This window comes from Chelon labrosus, assembly GCF_963514085.1.
Source record: "Chelon labrosus genome assembly, chromosome: 19".
Classification (NCBI taxonomy): Eukaryota; Metazoa; Chordata; class Actinopteri; order Mugiliformes; family Mugilidae; genus Chelon; species Chelon labrosus.
Window position 1 is genome coordinate 5,474,949 of NC_140352.1, and position 23,381 is coordinate 5,498,329.

The window sequence follows — 23,381 nt, forward strand, 5'->3', positions numbered from 1 at the left end:
CCGTTCAGACTAAAGCACAAGCTCAGTTTAAAGCTTGAAATGCAACTAAGCTAATGAAAGAGCAACAACAACTTACTGTTCTCCTTGCATCCGCCTGATCTTCATGTTTTATTATAGATATTGTATGTTAGGTTGGGACAATTTCTGATTGTGGTGACTTCAGGAAGCTCAAACCAAATATAACCTACGAACAAATCCAACCTCTGAGAGTTTGAAAGGAAGGATGATAGTGAATTTCCCCATTGCGAGACTAATAAAGGTTCTCTTATTCTTATTCTTATTCTTATTCTTATTCTTATTAATTCTGAATTAGTGCCACATCTGAGAGATATAATATGGATTTGTATATATACATAATTGTATATTTTATACATTCTTTTTAGACATTGTATTTCGCTTTTATTTCATTTTTGATCCTTTTTGCAGACTGTAATTCCTCCCGTCTCTGTAATGATGCTACTGGATACTGAAATTCCCACGGGATGTCTATCTATCTATCTATCTATCTGTATAGGATATAAAACAATGCATGAATTCACAATTTTATTTCCGTTAAAGGAAATTCCAGCACATAGACAAAAAGGGTTTAATGACGTGCATAAAACGAAGAAATAAACTATGAGAGTGTTTTGTAACTTTACTACAGCTGAGATGTAAACACATATCACCAGCACTAAACACAAAAGACACGGACAAAGACTTAACTTTTGCACAATTGCACAAAGATACAGATACCAACAAGTGTCCTCTGTCGTCATTTACTTTCATTTGCTGCATCAACTTTATTTACTAATAAATAATGCACAGTATAATGCAGATGCAATACAGTTGGTGCACATTTCCAGACATTTCAAACGAGGCAGATTCTGCAAAAACAACAGGTTTTCGGTGAAACTGAAGCCATTGGGGGCCCCTTAGGGTTTTCTGGGGGGGCCCCTGGGAAGTTTTACATTACGCCCTATTGGTGCTCCAGCCTTGACTACAGTCTGCAGCAGTCTGCTTAGGGCTGGTTCTGACCTGAGGAGCTCACATTATCTGTTAAACTAGCGCATAGGAAGCATCACTTAAAGCTCTCCCTGGAGCTCCGTGCGGCCTTGCTGCGGGGGGGTTGGCTTATGATCTTTCATCGCCAGTTAAAGAATGGACGCTAACAAGGTGACTCCTCCCGGTGTGAGCGTTACATCGCTCGATAATGCCAAGAGGAAAAGCGAGTGAAGCAGAAATGTGACAACACTTGTCAGGAGGCTTCAGAGCGTTGACAGCTCCCGGTGTGGCCCGTGCAGGGGCACCAACGCGGCCGAGGAAACCCCGAGGATCACGGCCTCCTGTCCGGATGACACCAGAGGGAGCCGGCCGCACTGCTCTTCTTTTTAGCTAGCATCGGCTAAGCTAACAAATGTCTTCCCTCGATTCGAAACAATTGTAAATGGATAGCTTAATTCAGACATTTTTGTTTGAGCTGTGTGGGACTGGAAGCCGTTAAGGAGTTTGCTGCCCCCGGATGGACGGACGGCATCCTTTCTAGGATTGTGAAAACTGCGAAAGGTCCTCCAGGTAAGACTAGCTAAGGTTAGCATGCTACATAACTTGACGCTAGCCACTTTGGTTAGCCTACCTCGCAACCTTAGCTAGCCGTTTAATTACCACAGTCATCTTGACAGCTGTTAACACTAATGAATTTTAACTTGTAATTGACCTGACAGCGCGTGACAGCGTCTCACTTTGCTCTCTTGAAAACTGTTAGCTCGGTTTTTGTTTAGCACAGTTAGCGTTAGCCAAGTTTGGCATTCCTCATCTACTTGTCAGTCAACAGTATCGACTGGTAAACTTCCATAAAGTGGGGTTTTGCTTGAAGCATCGGTTAAATTAAATAACTCCAAGCTCACTGCTTTGTCAGGAAAAGTTGAGATGGATCCAGATTTTCTTTCCATCCAGGCAGCTTTGTTTTGATAAACAAGTTGGTGGGTACTTGGCTAGAATTGGAATATGTATTAGTATTTAATTGTTGCTGTCATTTTGAGCTTGTTTTTTTATTTTTTAGCAGCTGTATGAAAAAGTGGCTTCTGTGCTTTTTACATGAATCCATCTAGTATTTTGTTGGACTCCCTTTCAGGAAGGGAATTCCTAGAAGGAGAAGAAGGAAGCCAAACCTTTTTCCATTTAATATAATCACATGAAATAATCACATATTATTGTGTGTTGTCCTTCTGCTTTCATGCCTCCCAGCAGTTGTTCATATTCTGTGGTTGTGCCTTACTCATCGCGTAGATTATTTAGTGATTTATTTGAATGACAATTTGCATCAAATTTAAATGGAGACTTTGAAAGATGGAGGAGTTTGTAACGCAGTTTAGTTCTCCTGATCCAAGTGGTTAAGATAAGTAAGATTAAAGCAGCAAAGTGTTGCCGCTATAGCTTTTATTTTTATTGCTGCTAAACTGTATTTTGCTGTTTTTCTTACTGGACTATAACAATAAAAAAACTTCTTCATTTTAATCTTTAATCACACAGCTACTACTTTAAGCATACGCCTCAAAAGTGCTTTTATTAAGCATTTTTATAAAGCCCCTTTCCCATTTAATAAACTCAATTTCACAGCAGTAAAATAAATAATCAAAGCTTGTTTTTATTATTTTTTTTACCCGTCACATATACGCCTGGGCTACATTGCAGCCGTGATGAAAGGAGCTCTTCCTGTTCCGATCCCAAGATTGTTTAGACTGTTATGACAACTTGCCCAAATGAGAAAGGACGCTTTGCATGCAGCTTGTGTCACACTAGCTAGATAATCCACATACGTTACATGTTTGTTTGCTTTTCCCGCTGTTTGTCTCTCTCTCTCTCTCTCTCTCTCTCTCTCTCTCTCTTTCTAGGCATGATGGAAGGACTTCATAGCCAGGCTCTTGGCCTGGACCCACGCAGACAGGAGCTGCTTGAGGCTCGCTTCACTGGAGTTGGTGTGGCCAAGGTTGGCATATCTTAGTAGCATAGTTGTTGTTGTTGTTGCATGGATTGTTTCCTCAAATGCTGGCCTTGAATATAACGTTTTGTGGAGAAATTGTGTTTGAAAAACTGGACTTTTAACGTTAAAGACACAGTAGAGAGTTTACTGTAGGCACACAACCCATAAACCAACTGCAAACATGAGCTGTTGGTGAGCTCTTTCATGTTAGTCTCTAAATTCAGGAAAGCTCTGAAGTCATCTCTGCATACAGTCTGCTCTGTGTTCCTTTCGTTCCCTCCTGTGGAGTGATCTGTTTTCTTGAGCTAAAGGTAAAACAAGACGAGCTCTGTTTCGGCCGACACGGGAGCTGGCCAGCAGCTCTTTTGTTTCAGCGGAGACTAGTGACACTGAAATGGCACCGCAGCTGAAGCTCACAGCGGCTCGGCTGTGAGCGTGCTGTGCTGCAACCCTGCTGTTGGACTGGGCATTACAGCGTGCGGTTGAGTGCGCATTTGAGAAAATGGCACCCCATGAGAAAGCAATCTCTATTATTCATGCTTCTGCGTGTATTGTCCTGTGAAATTAAATTACGGTAAATGATGTAGGACTGTGAGTATGTTGACAATATTATATTAATGAACAATCCAGGTCACTGCAGTGAACACTTATAGAGCATGTGTTAGCAGAAAAATGGGACCATTACTTGTCCGTATGAGTGACCTTGAGCTGCAGAAAGCCAGCAGGCCTTAAAAGCATTAGCCTCCTGCCCCAGTAAGCCTGCTGGTTCTTCTTAGTCTCATCAGGCAGTGCAGCTGGCCATGAATGACACCAACTGATTCTGCCAACTGGAAGATGCAGATTAAGAGGGGATGTGTCGTATACACCCACTGTAGAGTCCTAGATTAGCATTTTAGCTTAGTTACAGTAATTTTTGAGCTTGAAAGCACATGCTTGGCTTCTTACAAACACCAGGAGGAAATCCACCGTTAATTTGTTGGGTTATTTTCAAGCTGCATGTTGTTCACTGTAATTTGTCACATGACATGGATTAGTGAGTTAACTTAACTGAGGCACCATCCACGTTTCAGCGTGAAACATATAATTTAAATGTATTGCATCTCTGATTTTCAGCTCTGCCCACAAGAGCACCTCACGACTGATCAATCGGGTCTTTTGTCTCTCTCTTCTGTATCATAGAGTTCAGCCAACAGTGAATCATCCAACCAGTCTCTGTGCAGCGCAGGATCACTCAGTGACAAGGAACTGGAGGTTAGTTTGGAGCAGGGAATCGGTCAAGACAATAATGTCGTTCTGCAACTCGTATTCATGTTCTTGAGAAGTATAACGTATACAGTGGCCATTTATTTGTTTGGATGGTTCCCGGGTAGAAAAACTGCATGAGAATCCATAATAAACGCTGCAGGATTGGACTCAAACTGTGATGGAAAACATAAAAGATGTGAGGAAAACCTGTAAAGTCCTTCCAGATAGAACCATTATCCAGGTTTGATTCCCTGATCTTCTTGCAGAGCAACTAGAAAACATCCCACTTTGTAAATAACTTAATTTAACAGGAAGCCTCCCAGTTAATTAACGCATTATTTTTCATTACTTAACACCAACCTCTGAACAGAAGCTGCTATTAATCTTACTGCATCAATTATGTCCATATAATCTGATCAATTTAATGGAACAAAAATGTAAATTGAACTGAACTGGTTTCCTGCTCCTGTCAGACGCCAGAGAAGAAGGCCAGTGAGAGAACCAGGAAGAGAAAAGGAGACATCTATGACAGCAACAGTCAAGGTAAGGCCACTCTGCATGATGTTAAAGCTCCAAATTTGGCATTTCCCACAGAAGTGTTTCTCTATATTCTGTAATGTACAGCTCACGTGGCTGCTTTCCTGTCATATCATATTGTTAATTTGCAAAAAGGTTATTTGAAATCACACAATAATTTCCGTGCTTAATAACATATTACAGAATCAGATATTTCATTTTCTACTCTGTCTTTTTTGTAGGAAAGGGAAGATCGCACAAAATAAGTGATTATTTTGAGGTGAGTACAAACTTGTGCAGCCGTTTTTCTTGTGCACTGTTTCAGATCACGTCTCCAGCTTTACTTTTTCATGCTCACACTCTTGACCGCCCCTGCTCGGTCTGTCTGTCTGTCCGTCACATCTTCTAAATAACCACCCTGTCTTGTCTCGTTTTCTCTCTGCCTCGTTTCTTCACGCTTTGCTAACTACCCCGCGTTGCCAGTTTGCCGGTAGCAGTGGCTCTGGCACCAGTCCTGCCCGGGGCATCCCTGTGCTGGTGCGCTCCTCTCCACAGCACTCGCTGTCTAATCCTCTGGTGAGCACCAGCATCCATCTCCATGGCTCTCACTCACCTTCTCCTGTTTATTTTGACAGCTGATCGATGCCTTAGCTAGTGTCAAAATGAAAAACCAGAAAATGTGTTGACCTGGCCTCCAAATTCACTAGATCCCAAACTGGTCAAGTATCTGTGGGATGATCCACAGAGACCCCCACTAACAAGAGTTAGAGCTGTTTTGGAGGCACAAGGGAGACCCACACAGAATTAGGCAGGTGGTCATAATCCTGATGGAAATACCAACTATTATTACTAATCGCCCCCTACGTCTTTGAGAAATGTTCGAAGTTGTAGATGCAGTTTACTTCTTAGTCCTCTTATGAACTCTTTATGCTGTCCCTATTACATAATGCTATATTTCCCTGCATGTGTCTCTTCTTCTGTCTCTCTGGGACTCAGTTTCAGCACGGCAGTCCTTCATCCATCGGCTCAGCCCACACAGACTCTTCGTCTTGCAGCTCTGTTAAGACGGCCCCCACTCAGTCCTGCTCGCACAAAGCCATCCAGGTAACCGTGTGCCGGACCTGAATCACCGCTTCACGCCAACTTTTTCCTTCAGTCACGTTGTAGAAGCAGCCTTTGTTTAATGCAAGTAGAGTACATCGGTACACCGTTGTCATCTTTTCTCAGAGTGAAAAAGTGCAAATGCAGTTTGGGAAAGACGTGGCCCTGCACACTGCTTGTATATCTGACACAGTACCTGTAGAGCACATGCAGCTATTCTTTAAACCCTAAATGATCTAATCAAAGTGAATCATTTGAGCTGATACGTGACCCAAGGGACGTCTCTATCATTTGATAACATGAGATGTTAACTCTTGGCTCGTTTCCCCAGTCGGAACTGACGCTGCTGAAACTGACGGCGCTGGAGAGGGACAAGAACTCTGACTTGGAGAAGAAAGAAGGAAGGATAGACGACCTGCTCAGGGTAAGACAAGGAAATCATAAAACTCCTAGTTAGTAAAGGTGAGGTTCGTGGGAAATTAAATTAGATAAGATAAGGTTTTATTTGTCACTTGCACAGCTATTCATAGTAAAAACTAAACTTAAAAGGGGGTAGCTCTTGTATATTCACACATTTACAATATTGCGGCTGTGTCAGTAAAGTGCAAGGTACAGTAATACAGTGATACTTGAAAGTCCAGTTAAGGTCAAGAGTTGAGCAAGAGTTGTCCTTGTTCCAGTGAAATACAGTTGGCATCTAACCAGAAGTCCAAAAATAACTGATGCTTTAGTTAAATATAAATATAAATTCATAGTGATGCACGATATATCGGCCGCCGATATAATATCGGCCGATATGGTCATTTTTTTACACATCGGTATCGGTCAAGTGTAAAAATAGAGCCGATGTGAACAGGCCGATAGTTATTCCTGTGTATTTGATGTGTGTGCAGAGCTAGTGAGCGGAGCTGAGCGGTGCGAATGTCCTGCTCCTCGCTCAGGTGGCTGTTCAGTCGGCCGCTCCTCCGCTCAAATTCACGTCAGGCCGCTCCGCTCAATTTCGCTCCCCGCTCCACCTAAAAGTCCTCCCCCGCTGCAGCGAAATCGCTCCACGCTCGCTCCAATTTAAAAGAGGGAGAAATAACCCTATCAGTTTCCTTTCTAAAATATTTCACGAACTCCATCTTGCCATGGCAATTTTTTTGAAAATGAACGGTTTTGGTTTTATTAGGAAGAAATGAATTCTGGGTGGATTTGGGCACGCGTCAGGCTGGTGGTGTGAGCGGTATCGGAGCGGAACAGAGTGCCCGCTCCGGCCTCTAAATTAACAAGCGCTCCGCGCTCCACCAAAATTCCATCCGCTCCGCCCCTCGCTCGCTCGCGCTCCGCTCACTAGCTCTGATAGCAGTAGCTTTCTTCCGCTGCTTAGCATTAGCTAGTTTTTCATATTCTTTGTAGGCTTCGGGATGCTTGTTTTTTAAGTGGGTGATCAAATTGGTTGTGTTGAACGATTTGACACGAGCTCCCCCTCGCATCACCCGACCTTCACAGTCATACATACAGCGTAGCGAGGAGTCATTACATACAGCATAGGATCCTCTTCAAAGACTTTGAAAAATGACCAAACAGACGACATCTCTGCTCAACTAAAGATTTTTCAATGTTTACAGAAAACAGTATCAGTCATTTTATTTTGCTAAGTGGCTTTGGCCATTTTTTAGGCCTACTACTGTACCTTAAATATTTTTCAATGTTATCAGAATACAGTATCAGTCATTTCTGAAAATAAAATGCAAAAGTAAAAGAAAAAAATGATTAATGATTTTGATTATCATAAAAATGTGTTTCATATATATATATCGACATCGGTAAATATCGGTATCGGCCATAACAGCAATATTAACATCGGTTATCGGTATCGGCCAGAATTTTTACATCGGTGCATCACTATAAATTCATATATTTGTGTACGGACGTCCGTACTGATCCAGACAAATTAGCTTCCACTTGTCACAACATCACCAGTAATAAACCAGCACTGGTTTGTTTGCGACTCATCATGAATGGCGTCCTTGTTAACTTTCAAATGCCACTGTTGCTTAAATTACATCGTGTGTAAATGTCAGCAATGTTTTTTATTTTATTTTTTTGTTCTGTCAGGCTAACTGTGACTTGAGGCGGCAGGTAGATGAGCAGCAGAAGATGCTGGAGCGCTACAAGGAGCGGCTTAATAAGTGCGTGACCATGAGCAAGAAGCTGCTGATTGAGAAGGTGGGTGTGAAAATGAAGTGGAACAGTTCTAGCGCCTTGCATAGCTTAACTCGCGTATCTGTGTTTGCAGTCAAAGCAAGAGAAAAGGGCTTGCAGGGACAAGAGCATGCAGGACCGTCTACGTTTGGGTCACTTCACCACCGTGCGCCACGGAGCCTCCTTCACCGAGCAGTGGACAGATGGATTTGCCTTCCAGAACCTCATCAAGTCAGCATTTAAATAAAAAAAAAGATGCACTTTTGTCAGTTCTGCATACGAGAACGTTCTGTTCACACCAGATTGGTCTTGCCATCTTGCAGGCAGCAAGAGCGCGTCAACTCGCAGCGGGAGGACATTGAGAGGCAGAGGAAGCTGCTGGGGAAGAGGAAACCTCCCTCCATGGCCCAGACACCCCCGCCCAACCTGGAACAGAACAGACGAAAGAGCAGGAGCAACGGCCAGGAGAATGAAACGTAAGATCACAATCAGCAGCTTGGCTACTGCACACAGAACAATACATAGGAATTCACTGACACAGTGGTGTGGTGGTTAGCACTGATTTCTTGCAACGAGAAGGTTCTGCCTCTGTGTGGGTTCTCTCCAGGTTCTCCATCTTCCTCCCACCGTCCAAAGACATGCTGTTTAGGTTCATTGATTGGCCGTAGGTGTGAGTGTGAATGGTTGTCTGTCTCTCTGTGTTAGCCCTGAGATAGACTGGAGACCTGTCCAGGGTGGACCCCGCCTCTCGCCCGTCTGGTTTGACTAGTGTAGATGCTCCGTTTACTTGCATGTAATGTATTTGTGAGTGTTTTTGCAGATAATGAGCTAATGATAGATAACTGATGGTTATATTTTATGGGTATTTTTTGTGAGTGTTTAATTTAATCCCTTAAAAATGAGGGTATTGACTTAGTCAATGAGAAGTGTGAGTCATTTATACCTGTGCACTCGTCAGTCTGGTTCACTCTGTAACAACACCACCTAAGCACTCAGTGGCGAGTGAAACTTTCACCGAAGATGAGTCACACAAATGCTTGCACCTTCGAACCTCCTCAGTTAACCATTCCTCCATGTGTTCCATCTTTATTGATCCAAAACAATCAATTAAAAAATTGCGTAGATGGAGAAGCAGCTGGAAATACTAAAGCAGAAACATGCTACTACCAAGCGGACCAATCACAGCTCTTGTCGCCTGCGTTGCCGCGACACATAGGGTCTGTTTAAGGTCAAATTGACGCAGAAGCCTAAAAGAAAAACTTGCTACTCGATTATGAACGGTTCATCTTTCTTGTGTACCTTACAACGTTTTTGTTCTCACAACGCCGACGTTTCCCTCACAGGCTGTCGCTGGCAGAGTATCACGAGCAAGAGGAGATTTTCAAACTTCGAATTGGTCATTTAAAAAAGGTACCTGCTTTTGTTTTAGAATCAGATCTAAAGACTCCCGTCCAACAGAGGATGGGATGAGGTAGATGATAAACCTGTGTGTGTGTGTGTGTTATGTGCAGGAAGAAGCAGAGATCCAGTCAGAGCTGGAGCATTTGGAGCGAGTGAGAAACCTGCACATCAGGGAGCTTAAGAGAATCCACAACGAGGACAACTCACAGTGCGTATCATCCAAGTTTAAAAAACCTTCCTCGTGTTCTGTGGTGTCATTTTAACTTAAAAAATAAAACAGTTTGACTTCAACAAAGTCGTTTTTTTTCTTCAGGTTTAAAGACCACCCCACACTGAATGACCGATACCTGCTTCTACATTTGCTTGGAAGAGGAGGCTTTAGTGAAGTCTTCAAGGTAAGCATGCGTCATTTATTTGGTTTCCATTCTTTATGAGTGTTATTAAACTCATTTAGTGTGCAGTAAACACCTTTCAGTGACGTACTGGGCTTCTCTGCGTGCGTTTATGCGTCATGCTCCTTTTTTTCAGGCATTTGATTTGACGGAGCAGAGGTACGTGGCCATAAAAATCCATCAACTCAACAAGAACTGGAGGGAGGAGAAGAAAGAAAACTACCACAAGTGAGTCCCAAACCCCCTTCGTTTTCAATCTGTGATGAAGGAAGTATTACATTTTGGATTTTCAAACCTGAAACTGAATGTTAATGCTTTTATTTGTCCTGAATCCTTCATGCATTCATTCATTCATTCATGCATTAATCTTTCCAGACACGCCTGTAGAGAGTACAGAATCCACAAAGAACTGGACCATCCCAGAATAGTCAAACTCTACGACTATTTCTCACTCGACAAAGACTCGTAAGTGGCTCGCGCTACAAAAAACACAGGATGTTTTACACTACGATAAAACTGTAGGTCTATTAGGGCTGGGCAGTATATCAAGTTTGGAACAACACGGCTTCATACATATCTAGTGGAAAATAACTGCATTTTCTAGAAAACAAAATGAGCTTTTTATTATTTTTGGAAATCGTTTCTCTCCCTTTAGTTTCTGCACCGTCTAGGTTTCGTTGCGATGTGTGTCCGTGGTTGATCTTGATCTGTTGTTTTCTCTCCTGCAGGTTCTGCACAGTGCTGGAGTACTGCGAAGGCAACGATCTGGATTTCTACTTGAAGCAGAACAAGCTGATGACGGAGAAGGAGGGCCGCTCCATCGTCATGCAGCTCGTCAACGCGCTCAAGTACCTCAATCAGATCCGGCCGCCCATCATCCACTACGACCTCAAGCCTGGTGCGCTCGTTCAATTTTTTTTTCATTTCCTCAACCTGTCTCACAGTGTTGTAGTAAAATCTGTAATCTGTAATATATATCATGTGTTGGTGACGGCTCATTTTACTTTAACGTTTACCGGTTTCAGGAAACATCTTGTTGGTGAACGGCACAGCTTGCGGAGAGATAAAGATCACCGACTTTGGCCTGTCAAAGATTATGGATGATGACAGCTACAGCTCTGCAGATGGCATGGAGCTGACGTCCCAGGGAGCGGGGACCTACTGGTACGCACGGAGACACGCTTCCCCGCATTTAGTTACCTAGCAACCAGTATGGCTTCACACCAGTTTGTGGTAGTAGAGGGGCATATTTTTGAGGGAGATGCTGCACGATGAGTCACGCACCAGCTTCAGTCAGCATGTAGTGTGAGAACGCAGGAAGGGGAATGTACTCAGATCAGCCACAACATTATGACTAAAGGGAGAAGTAAATAACATTGACCATCTTGTGACAATTCAGTGTTCTGCTGGGAAACTTCTGAACCTGGCATTCATTGGTGTGGATGTTACTTAGACATGTAGCACCCACCTAGACCAGACCAGACACCCCCACCCCATAGCAATGACACTCCTTGATGGCAGGATGCAGCCTGACAGCCTAGGAACAACTAAAAAAAAAAAACATGAAGAACAGCACAAGGTGTTGACCTGGTCGCCTCAAGGGAGACCTACACAATATTAGGAATGTGGTCATAATGATATGCCTGATCGGTGTATACCATATATCGACATATTGCATTCTCATGTCGGGACTGTGTGGCTTACAGGTATCTGCCACCTGAGTGTTTTGTTGTGGGCAAGGATCCCCCGAAAATATCCAACAAGGTGGACGTGTGGTCGGTTGGCGTCATCTTCTATCAGAGCTTATACGGACGCAAGGTAAGGCATTCACAACACAGCTTTATATTTTGTTTTTGAAGTGGACTCTCAGTTAACTCGCTCTCTGTTTGTTTTTCTTTTCAAAGCCGTTCGGTCACAACCAGTCACAGCAGGATATCCTACAAGAAAACACCATACTAAAAGCCACTGAGGTGCAGTTTCCTCCAAAGCCTGTGGTCACCACAGAAGCGAAGGTGTGGTACTCGTTTATCTTTTACTGTTAACACGCTAATGTTCTTTTCCTTTGGACTTCCATCAGACTTGAAACATTTATACAATATCACTTTGTGACTATGCCCCCCTATGAAAGAACAGTTTTACTCCCCAGTACTTGAGCAGTATCGCAGGAGTAATAAATAAACCGATAAGATGATTTATGAGAGTGTTTCATTTAGTTCTGGTTTGACACAAGGGACTGAAAATAATAAAGGACTGGGTCGCGATAGTGACTGGGTTGAAGTTGGGTTACATAATACATAATTATTAATCCTCCTTTTTGATTCAGTATTTTATTAAGAAGGGATTAAAGATGTCAGCAGATAGATAGACCTGTTCAACCTGTCCGTGGAGCAGGACAGAGACGGCAGCCTGTCACTGAACGAGCTTCTCTGCCTGACTATGGTGTGCTGTAGAGGGTGGTGGACATTGTTCATGATCAGGACTGGAGTTTGTTCAAGGTCCTTGCATCTCCAGCTCTGCTCCTACCACAGAGTCCTCCTTCTGGATCAGCTTGTCCAGCCATGAGGTGTCCTTCTTCTTCTTAGTGCTGCCTCCCCAGCACACCACAGCGTAGAAAGAAGAGGACACTGGCAATGATAGTCTGGTAGAACATGTCCAGCAGCTTCCGGGAGATATTAAACAACCTCAGCCTCCTGAGGAAATCGAGACGGCTCTGACCTTGTTTGTAGACTGAGTCTATGTTAGCCCACCAGTCCAGTTTGTGATCCAGATGTAGACGCAGATACTTACAGGTCTGAACCACCTCTACACACTCCCCATGGATGGTTACAGGCTGCAGATGGAGCCTGGACCTCCAGAACTACCACTACCATCTCCTTGGATTTGTCAATTATTGGGAACATATTCTTTTTAATTTTACCAAAAGTGTTTTGTTTTCTTATTTAAATCCATCATAACACTTAAAATAACACCCAATGGAGAAAAAATAGTAGTGTGATTGTGTGCAGGTCTCTAAATTGGAGAAAATAACTTGTTGTGGATGATTTGTTGCACGCACGTGATTCTGGATGACGTCAGACTAAACATCAAGTAGCCAAAATAATAAAAACACGTCCAAATAGTCTGAATCTGTTCATTTGTCCCTCTCTCTCTTCGTAGGCCTTCATTCGACGTTGCCTGGCTTACCACAAGGAGGACCGGGTGGACGTGCTGCAGTTGGCCAGCGACCCCTTCCTAATGCCCCACATTCGAAAAGCCCTGGGCAGCGGCACACCTCTGGCTCCTCCGCTTCCCTCCACCTCCAGCTGCTACAGCAGCAGTGCCTCCAACTGAAGCAGGAAGAAAGAAACTGGAATCACACCCCTGGGGGAGGACAAAGCCACACGGAGACATTACACACTGAATGAAACTCCAAGAGAGCAAAGAGCATGATGGGAAGAAGTGTGAATGGAACCAAAATAACGGATGGTGTGGTGATGGGGTTGTAGTAAAAGTGTCCCACCGCTGTGGTCAAAATGAAGGGGCAAGCCTGTGGCTGTGGGCTCGGTGGAACCCAAAGATTTGCCCGTATGCATGCACTAACAAAAACTTTGGCTCGTTTAAAGGAGCTTTTTTACGTGATAGATATTAAAAAGCACCTGAAAAATTGCACAACTGACAGGCTCAGACGTTTGCCATACAGTATGCGGAAGATCTCTTGCCTATACTCGGGAAGGTTTAATAAAAATTCATCCCATACTGCTTGAAATACATCATCTATCAAAACTATTTTTCAGAGATAGAGCGGTCGTTTCAAATCTATATCACACTGAACCTGGAACTTTTTAGGAAAAAGGCTCCTTGGGAGGGATGAGGAGTGACTGATGACCAAAGTTCAAGGCCTGCCTTGTTGACATGACACCGTGAGAGGTTCACACATGACTGAGAGAGAGAGAGAAGATTGTGGAAACACTGACTGGGTTTGACCTATTTTAAATATTTTACTTGATAACTGGAAGTCAGCTTATTATTTTAATTGTTAAGTCCATATTTTTCCATGAGATTTACCCCCCCTCTGATGTTGCTGTTAACATTAAAGGACGGGGTGGGGGGGGGGCTGACTGAGTGTGTGTTGTGATGAGAGGTAAGATTCAACTGAAATAATTAATGAATCCATTAAAAAAAACATTTGGTTAACTCTGGTGTTTTACTTTATTCGGGGAAAATAAGAAAAACTTCTTTCAGAGCATAAAAATGTTTATTAACTCGTTCCAAACATTATATCTAAAGCGGACCAATACATGTGATGGTGCACAGTATCTGGCAAAACAGTCCGACAACGACATTCAGTGTTAATGAAATACTGACGTAGCTCTTTGTTAAATACTCAAAGTGTAATCTATTACAAATCCTACTTTGTATATAATTATCACGTCGCACTCTTATAGCTTTTATAATGGGCACAAAACCTTTACCTCAACATGGGGACATTTTTAAAGGTGCAGTGCAACATTAAAGGACACCCAAACTAAATTTTGTGAGGGATTTTCTTTAAAAGCAAAAGGAGCACGAAACTGTAAATGTGACTTCAGCTTTTTCAGAAAATGCCATTTATGAATTAGGAGATGATGTTCCTGCTTTCTTTGCAGCCGTCACTGCGTCCGTTTAATCGTACAATCTGGATTTTGCAGCAAAACAGATTTAAATGAAGTCTCTGGAACAAGTGAAAGCACGTTTTTGTACTGCAGACATGACGGTTTCTTCTCCTTTGGCCGAGCGTCCGAATAAGAATCAAGTGAAGACCATTTATCTGAGGGTGTGTGTGAGTCAGTATATATATGTCCAGGGGATTGTCCAGCAGGTTTATCTGTTGTAGAACTGGGAGGTGACCCAGGCCAGTCCCCACTTCAGATTGGTGAGCATGAACTTCAGAGCCTTGGTCCACTGCTCCTCAGAGTTAAACTGGGTTTTGATGGAGTAGGAGCCTCCGCTGCCGCCTGTGTCTTCAATTTTGCCTTTTTCCACATCCATCCTGAGACATGGCACAAAAAAAAACAAAAAAACATACAGTAATCAGATTAAAATCTGTTGACATCCTGATTACAGACAAAGGGGTTTAAAGTGTGTACAGTTTAAACTTAATCTACAGAAATGCTGATGGTTCCTAGACGCTGAAGTTCCCTACAGTACAGTGGTATCCACATACACCGATCAGGCATAACATTATGACCACCTTCCTAATACTGCGTAGGTCTCCCTTGTAGTGACTCATCAGAGAATGGACATGGGCCTTCTGAGGGTGTCCTGTGGTGTCTGGTAACAGGATGTTGTTAGTGGGGGGGCTTTGAGGGGAGGGGCCTCTGTGGATCATCCCACAGATACTTGATCAGTTTGGAACCTAGTGAATTTGGAGGCCAGGTCAACACCTTGTGATGTTCTTCATGTTTTGTTTTTTTTAGTTGTTCCTAAAATGTTTTTGTGTGTGTGTCTGTGTCAGGCTGCATCCTGCTGGGGATGGCTGCTGCCATCAAGGAGTGTCATTGCTATGGGGTGGGGGTGTCTGGTCTGGTCTAGGTGGGTGCTACATGTCTAAGTAACATCCACACCAATGAATGCCAGGTCCAAAAGTTTCCCAGCAGAACATTGAATTCTCACAAGATGGTTTTAATGTTATTCACTTCTCCTGTCAGTAGTTTTAATGTTGTGGCTGATCAGTGTAAGCTGAACAGTCATGAAAGAGGTTTCAGTGCAAGAGTCTTATATTAAAGTGCATTAGTTTTCACAAGTGTACCTAATGTTTGCCGAGTGAGTGTAAACCAAAAGCTTTTCTTCTAAACTGCTTAATCTAAGTAATAAATTATCTTGTCCTTTTATAATTAGCTGAGATAATAGGTTACAATTTGAGCTGAAATCCTATTAAAAGGCTGCCAAGATGTTCAAGAAAATGAGCTCAAAGAAGAACGTCCACATCACGACGCTGCTCTGCAGGTGTCTGACCTGTAAGGGAGGCAGAAGCCAGTGTCTCCTTTTTCCACCTCCTCTTTGAACTGCTGGACACAGTCCAGGAAGGCCACCATGGCATGATCGAACTTATTGTCCCAGAAGAACCTCAAGCCGCCCGAGCAGTACAGCGGAAGCTCCTGTACGCACACACAAACACGTGACAGGTTAGAGAGGACGGAACCGGAGCCTGGTCAGCTGTTTAAATAATGAGAATACTACGTGTGTGTTACCTTTGACTTGTCTGTCAGTGACTCTAAGTATGAGTGGTTTCCATACGGGACAAGACGATATCTGAGGAGATAAGAGGAGTGTTGTTTGGACTTTTTGTTTACTTGCCAAGTAATTAAAAAAGATCAGCAAACAATATAAAACTGTCTATGTGGAATGCAGTTAAATTAAATCGTGTGTGTACCTCTGGAAGCGGAGCCCCATTTTGTTGGCGAGCGCGTGCAGCAGCAGCACAGTTTGCCCCCAGGCTGCGTTGATTTCATTCCACTCCACGGGGACACTGGGGAGTCGACCCAGACGGAAGTTGTTGATAGTACCAAACTGTCCGCTGTGCCTGGAAGAGAAGAGGAAAAAAAAACGATTCAGATTCTCAGCCAGTGGGAATCGATTTATTTTTGTCCCAGGGCCAATGTTAAGTTTGATTTGTGGACAGAATTACAAATTATTCCTTTGTGTATATAACAATGTGTGTGTGTGTGTGTGTACCAGATGTGAAATGTAGCATTGAACACGTTGGTCTTCTTCAGGCGATCGAGCTGAATCTGGCAGTAACGCATCTGGTTGTCGACACTCTTCAGCTCGTCATCCAACTCCAGTTGCTGCCGTTTAAACTCGCTGTACTCCTTTTGATACCTTTTAACACAAGCGGGGAGAGAGTTAGTGGTGTTGTGTCATTTATAATATAACGCCATCACCCGTCTACGCCGCTGTTGGCTCACTTACTGTAGCTCCTCTGTGTCCAGCTGCTGAGAGTGAGTCCTGCTCTGGGTCAGTTCCTGAGCCACGACAGCTCGCTGTTCTTCCACCGCTTCCAGCTCCTGAACCAGAGCCTCCTCCTCCTCTTTCAGCTGCTGCAGCTCTGCCAGCAGGGTCTCCTCTTCCTCCACCTGGAGGTGTGATAGCAGCTCCAGACACTGCCTGAAAATACATTCACGTACATTTAGATTCAGTGATTTATGTGGCTCTGGTAAATTACATTTTGTTGTGCACCAGCTCACTTGTAATTCTGGCATTCGTTCTCTGTGATGTTGAGCTGCGTGTCCAGGTGATCAAGGAGTGTGTCGGTACATTCCTCACACAGCGGATGGTCCACATCTGTCTGGCCCGACATTATGTCAAACAGATCACTAGTTACCTGAGAAGAAAAGGACCAAACATTGTCACATGGTTTTGTCACATGTATAGCACAAGTTAGACCCCTACATTCATACATTAAACTGACATAATGAACCTATTTATCATCTGCATAAACGCAAACATCACCTTCAGTCTACGACTAAGGTTTTCCATGGTGCCGCCGTCAGAAGCTTCTCCGATCAGCGTGAAACTGTTGGCGCTCTCTGTCGACATCATCCTGAAGAGGAGGGGAAAGATTCAGCATAAGACTCAGCATTTCTGTCAACTTTGCAGATTCTGCAAGCGCACCCACGCCTCAGCTGCCACATGAACACAACTAAGAGATGACACAAGCCGAAATCAGTATTCTGCGCAAGTTTTCCCAAATAACAAGACTCGGGGTAGCTCACCGTGCGGGAGGGATGTACTTTCTTGACACTCCATCTTGCTTGTTTTCTACGAAAGTCTCCTGGAAGGGAAATGTTGGACTTAAACTGTGAGACTCAAACATGCTCGCTAAGAAGAGATGTAGGGATATACACCGATCAGGCATAACATTATGACCACCTTCTTAATATTGTTTAGGTCCTGTGGTGTCTGGCAACATAATGTCATTAGGGGGGGTCTTTGGGTCCTATGGGTTGAGGGGAGATAACTGATCAGTTTGGGATCTAGTGAATTTGGAGGCCAGGTCAACACCTTGTGCTGTTCTTCGTGTTTTTTTTTTTTTAACTTGTTCCTAAAGCATTTTTGTGCGTGTGCCTGTGTCAAGGAGTGTCATTGCTATGGGGTGGGGGGTACCTGGTCTAGGTGGGTGCTACATGTCTAAGTAACATCCACACCAATGAATGCCAGGTCCAGAAGTTTTCCAGTGGGATACTGAATTGTCATAAGATGGTCAATACTATTTATAAAGTGCAAACAGATATGACATTACCTTTAGTGCAGGTTTCTTTAAAAGATATTGTCACAGAAATTGTATTTGCATGTAGTTATGCTAAGTAGCTAAATCAGGATTATTAATCATTTTACCCTGATTATAAATCTGTAGTAATATATGTATAGTGTCATCCTAGGCTTTGGGGAAGTCTGTATATATGCTGTTAGGTACCTCTGGTGCCGCCTCACTGATGTCAGTCTGTTTGCTTGGGGTTACTGTGACCAGCGGGGCTGTGGAGGAAAACAGTTCATACAAAGACGTGTCAGCACCGTCGCACTATTCCACAATAGCGACAATAGCTTGTAAAACGTATCCATACCTATAAGCTCTTGGATAGTGACCCGATCGAGCACATTGAAGGAGGTGTCCAGCTTGAGCGGCTGACAGCACCGCTGACACACGAAGCTGACCTGCATGGTGGTGCTCGACGACTTGGAGCCCTCCATCTCGAGCTACAAGAAAAAAATAAATAAATACATTTACAAGAACGACGAGACACTGTCAACGTGCAACAATCTCATTAGTGACTTAAAGTAAACGTTGTTTACACATTATAGTTTGCTAGCTAATTAGCTGTTTGGCTAAAGTGTTAGAGACAGCTGGCTAGCTACAGTTAGCCTTGCAGCTAGCTTGCGTGTCGCATACAACTACGGCGTGTAAGCATAACACTGACTCACTGTCGGTTGTGAAAAATAAAAGCTATTGCATTATAATTTCCGCTCACGGGTGTGGAAAGTAAGAGTTCAGCCGTGATATATTTAGAGTGACTGTCTCATTTTTGCACCTCGGGACTTCCTTCTCCACTTCCGTATTGTTGTTTACGGCGGATGTGACGTCGGAGTAGAAGTCACGTGGAAGGGCCTCTTCAGAAGACACAGCTCGGAGTCAGTTTATATAGTAAAAATGATAAAATTAGACTTATTATGCCACTTAAATAGCGTGAAATCAACACATAAGACACTTGGATCATTAATTTATGTCATCCTAAAGTTATAGGACAGTTGAAGCTGAAAATTGATAGTTGGATATCAACTTAATTGAAAAACTGAAAATGTTTGATTTAATTTAATATCTGTGGCAAAATAATTGACCTATATAAGCTATCCTATTTAGTTAGATAATATATACAGGGAGTACTACCAGTTGCATGGGTCTGTTTGTGCCCTTCAACCCACAAATATGCCCTAACCAAAATCCTGGCTCTCAAAATTTGGGTCTCCACCATAATAAAAATATGGGGGCACAGGTTTTAGTAACTAACTATTGAAAGGATAGTATGTGCTAAAGTATAATTTAAAAGAAACAGCCGCACAAAACAGTAATACAGCTAAAAATATCAAAAAACAGATAACAGAATTGGTTGTATTGTAAATAGTTGCATATTAGAGTAAGTAATAGTGGCTAGTAATATATTACAGAGGCATTCCCTACCCTTTTCAGCTTTACGCAGAGGGAAAATGATTGAAAATGTACAGAGAAACACTAAGAACATTGAAAGGTAGTTTGTCTTTAGAATAAAATCAAATCATCATGAATATTATTATTTATTTTCTGTTTTGTGGTTTAACTGATATAGTTCACCAACTCCCATTTTGACAATTATTTACATGTAATTTACTCGTATTTTAATAAATAAATATATAAATTAATAACTAATTAGCCTCCTATGGTTGAGACGTCCGTGTGTGTAGTTCCCCTTCCTGACCAGCTGGGGGGCGCTGTGACACCAGCGCCGTTCATCCACAGCAGAAGAAGACGATAGTTGCGGGAAAACTGAAGCCACTGATTACAATGTTGACACCAACAAACCGATAGAAAAGAAGGTAAATTTCCAAATATTATTATTTTTTCACTGTTTGACAGTTGTCCGTTCCGCTCCCTCTTATTAGATGACTCTCTGTAGACGTGTTGTCGTCGATTGTTTTAATATCAGACGTGTCAGAAGAGGTTTTACAAGTTAACGTCCTAAAAACAAGGTTTAGCAGCTGCTAGCCATGTGGATGTTTAGCTTTTAACTGTTATCAAACGGAGCTGCCTCCTATATAGGTCACCATTAATTTGTGTTTTACAATGAATAGAGTGTTTATGACTAAGTGTTATGTTTCACCACATGTTCGCTGCTTGCAACGTTAAGGTGCTTTAACATTAGCTAAAGTTTGTGTGTTTGTAAATAAACCGCAGTGAAACTTAGTTGGAAAAGGCTCAGTTTCTATTGAACACATCACAGCAAGTAGATTGTTTTTCTCAGTATATGCTGTTGTTTAGGAGCATGTGTAGTTAGATACACTAAGTATACTTTAGTTGTCTTGGTAAGTTGTTCAGATACGTGTCAGGATAGGAATACAGAGACCACACTGTTGTCAAAACTTTACTGTTAATAACATGAATTGTCAGTCAGTCACTATGGCAAAAAAAGACACAATCTATTATGAATATATTAGAATTTCAGTGTCTGTCCATGTGTTTAGATCTACAACTAACACTTTAAGTTCAGTATCTGAAAATGGAAAGTGTCGCAAGAGTTGTCAGTTTGTGTAAGAAGTAAATAATCCTTTTATCTTGTAATATAAAGTGTAATATATATGTTCCCACATTTAATCAATGCTGCTGTGTCTCGTCCATCCATTCATCTATTTTCATCTGCTCTGGCATCTAATCCTGTTGCCTCCTCTTCTCATCCTCTGAGTTGTTGCTGGCTGGGAGAGGATCCCTGGGATAGAGCCAGACTTTGCCAGAGGGATTACAAACACTCATTTGCCGTTTCATTAGGTGCACTAGTGAAAAGAAATGCATTCTTATACACTGCCTGGGCAAAAGAAAAGTCGCCGCCTGGATTTAACTAAGCAAATAGGTATGAGTTTCCTTTTGGATAATTACTGCCCCAACTGATGCAATGAGTAGCTTCTCATTTCTTAAACAACCGTGTCTAAAGACACATCCTGTGGTCGTGGAAAAGATGTTAGTCTGTTTGAGAAGGGTCAAATCATTGGCATGCATCAAGCAGAGAAAACATCTAAGGAGCTTTGTGCAGTGGTCAGACTCTCCCATCATCACTACGAGATCTTGGTGAAAAATTAATGCAACACTGGGTGGAAATAAATCTGGTGACATTGCAGAAGCTTATGGAAACAATGCCACAAAGAATGTGTGCTGTAATCAAAGCTAAAGGTGGTCCAACGAAACCGTCCTGCACTAACTCTTTACTTCATAAAGGATATGGTTTAAAACAGCATTTGTTTAAAATAACTGAGAGAGCTGTTGATTCACCTGTGTTTTCATTTTGGAGGCTGTGGTTTGTAGTTCTGTTGAATTGTATTGCGTCGTACCGACACTTGTTTTTAACAGCCCCATTGGAGCCAGTGTGCTTGGCTGTATAACAGAAACATTTTTGTTTTCAGACTACATCCTCCAAATTGATCATACATTAAGTTATCACCTTTCTTAAACTTAACATAATCAAAACTTTTCGAGTGAGTGTACACCCCAAACGACCTGTGAACATTTCGGGATTTCTCATGAGGAACAAGAAGTGTTTTTCTGTGTAGAGAAATGTCTGGACATCCCTGCTTAATCTGTTGCCACCACGACACGACTTCAGATAAGCAGATGAAAATGGACAAATCGAGGAGTGGAATAATATTGTGTTGCTAACCGTACCCGTAAAACGCACTCTGTGTTGTTTTGTTCAACATAAGTCATCAGTTTTGTTGTTTCTTTACAGTATCTTTGTGTGTTCAGATTTTTCATTTGTAGCTCTTTAAAAAAAAATCATCATGAAGACCCCAAAGGCCACAGATGTCAAAAAGGGGATCTCCGTTCTTTGGGAGACTCTGCAGTGTCCCATATGGTGAGTTAACGATTAATAAAACATCCGCTCCCTCTATAGTATGCTTTATTAAGATTGTCATTTACTTACTGCACTTTTTTTGCCTGTAGCTTGGATTTAATGACTACGCCAGTATCTACAAAGTGTGACCACCAATTTTGCAAGTAAGGATATATCCTGTCCACTAAGATCTACTTCTGTTTTACTAACTTTCATCATACACTCATAAATACTACGCTTCTTTTCCTGTTCTACCAGATTTTGTTTGACGAAGCTTTTGGACAGCTCCAAACAGAACAAGGCCAGCTGTCCCGTGTGTAAATCGAACATAACCAAAAGGTAAATATCTATAAAATGAGTAAGACAGTGGGTTCAAAAAGACGTCGCACAGGGACAACCGTAACACAAAAGGAAAGAATAGAGTTGTGTCAACATGCACAAGCTTTAGTAGTGAGAGAAGGAGGTTTGGTGTTAGGGTTAGGTGTTAAATAAAGAGAGTGATACGTGTACGATCTTGGTGGAGAAACTGAAAGCTCATCGTTATTAATATCTACATTATAATACTTTAACACGTGAACAGGAGCTTGCAGGAGAGCCCCGGGTTTCAGAGACTTGTGGCAGGACTGCAGGACATGATTCAAGCTTATGAACGTGACACCGGCACAAACTGTAAGATTTCACCACAACCTTCTTCAGATGACCTTATCGAGCTGACTTGCATTGCTTTTCCTAATAACATCACATTTTTTCACGTTTTTCAGACTTCACTGGATTGTCTCAGCATAAAATAAACTCAAGGTAAGAAATATTAACCTTTAGCAGTAACCTTTATCAGTTTACTCATTCAGTCTAACAGTATAATGTAATTCCTCCACCTAGTGTCACAGATGCTGAAACGACTGAAGATTCTCATAACATACTTGCGGAAAATGTGGAAATTACAGATCACGACGATCTTCCCCGTTCCCCTTCCTCAACTATAGCAGGTAAAATCTTGAGTTCTTGCACGGCCCTTCATCTCATTACCACAAATTAGCTGCCACTTAAGAATAAATAGGACCTCTGAGGGTTATTTGCATCGAAAAATAGTCCGTCTAATAGTAATAGACAGTCGATTTAAAAGTGTAAATCTGCAGCTATGAAGGACAAAATTGCTGTCCTGCTTTATGATACTTATGGGTGTGACGATATTCAAAGCCAACCGAAAAACCACAATACCTGGCGCACACTATGAAGCACGATTCTCCCATTGCATACCGCGATTTTAAAAAGAAATTTGCATTATTCTGTGTTAGAATTATTTCCTTACTCAGATTTACAAAGCAGACATCTTTTTACAGTAGTATTGCATAATGAGCAATATAGGCAATGTTAATTAAGGTAAAGTTAAATGAATCTAGGCCCTGCGATGGACTGTACCCCTGCCTCTCGCCCGATGACAGCTGGGATAGGCTCCAGCAGACCCCCGTGACCCTTAACAGGACTAAA

The 23,381-nt window shown here is 42.4% G+C and overlaps 3 protein-coding genes across 6 annotated transcripts in view; 2 read left to right on the forward strand and 1 right to left on the reverse strand.

Moving 5' to 3' along the window:
• Positions 1-1,013: 1,013 nt before the first annotated feature.
• LOC311504712 (serine/threonine-protein kinase tousled-like 2) lies at positions 1,014-13,977 on the forward strand. 2 transcript variants are annotated; one of them, XM_084567949.1, is made up of 21 exons: positions 1,014-1,554; positions 2,874-2,968; positions 4,142-4,213; positions 4,681-4,750; positions 4,966-5,003; positions 5,207-5,299; positions 5,720-5,827; positions 6,156-6,248; positions 7,925-8,035; positions 8,106-8,242; positions 8,335-8,487; positions 9,355-9,421; positions 9,523-9,620; positions 9,726-9,807; positions 9,941-10,032; positions 10,180-10,269; positions 10,533-10,702; positions 10,830-10,968; positions 11,511-11,622; positions 11,709-11,816; positions 12,961-13,977. In XM_084567949.1, exons 2-21 carry the CDS (start codon positions 2,876-2,878, stop codon positions 13,132-13,134), a joined length of 2,100 nt encoding a protein of 699 aa, XP_084424075.1. In that variant the 5' UTR covers positions 1,014-1,554; positions 2,874-2,875; the 3' UTR covers positions 13,135-13,977. The 2 variants fall into 2 exon arrangements, with proteins under 2 accessions (XP_084424075.1, XP_084424076.1); XM_084567950.1 differs by lacking the exon at positions 5,207-5,299 and having other exon boundaries at positions 1,015-1,554.
• Positions 13,978-14,036: 59 nt separating this feature from the next.
• On the reverse strand, positions 14,037-19,109 carry becn1 (beclin 1, autophagy related). 3 transcript variants are annotated; one of them, XM_084567953.1, is made up of 12 exons: positions 18,792-19,109; positions 18,387-18,519; positions 18,239-18,297; positions 17,538-17,596; positions 17,275-17,365; positions 17,010-17,146; positions 16,735-16,929; positions 16,498-16,644; positions 16,196-16,345; positions 16,014-16,074; positions 15,778-15,920; positions 14,037-14,812 (listed from the first exon to the last, which is right to left on the reverse strand). In XM_084567953.1, the coding sequence occupies exons 2-12, from the start codon at positions 18,511-18,513 to the stop codon at positions 14,644-14,646; spliced, it is 1,338 nt and encodes a 445-aa protein (XP_084424079.1). In that variant the 5' UTR covers positions 18,514-18,519; positions 18,792-19,109; the 3' UTR covers positions 14,037-14,643. The 3 variants fall into 3 exon arrangements, with proteins under 3 accessions (XP_084424079.1, XP_084424077.1, XP_084424078.1); XM_084567951.1 differs by having other exon boundaries at positions 14,038-14,812; positions 18,745-19,108; XM_084567952.1 differs by having other exon boundaries at positions 14,038-14,812; positions 18,852-18,884.
• Positions 19,110-19,846: 737 nt separating this feature from the next.
• Positions 19,847-23,381, forward strand: part of LOC311504940 (uncharacterized protein) — a 37,223-nt gene continuing 33,688 nt past the window's right edge. Inside the window, exons 1-7 of the mRNA XM_084568294.1 lie at positions 19,847-19,890; positions 21,806-21,914; positions 22,004-22,057; positions 22,152-22,232; positions 22,474-22,562; positions 22,655-22,691; positions 22,773-22,879. Of these exons, the coding sequence (XP_084424420.1) occupies positions 21,841-21,914; positions 22,004-22,057; positions 22,152-22,232; positions 22,474-22,562; positions 22,655-22,691; positions 22,773-22,879 (442 nt within the window). The 5' untranslated portion in view covers positions 19,847-19,890; positions 21,806-21,840. The remainder of the gene's footprint in view (positions 19,891-21,805; positions 21,915-22,003; positions 22,058-22,151; positions 22,233-22,473; positions 22,563-22,654; positions 22,692-22,772; positions 22,880-23,381) is intronic.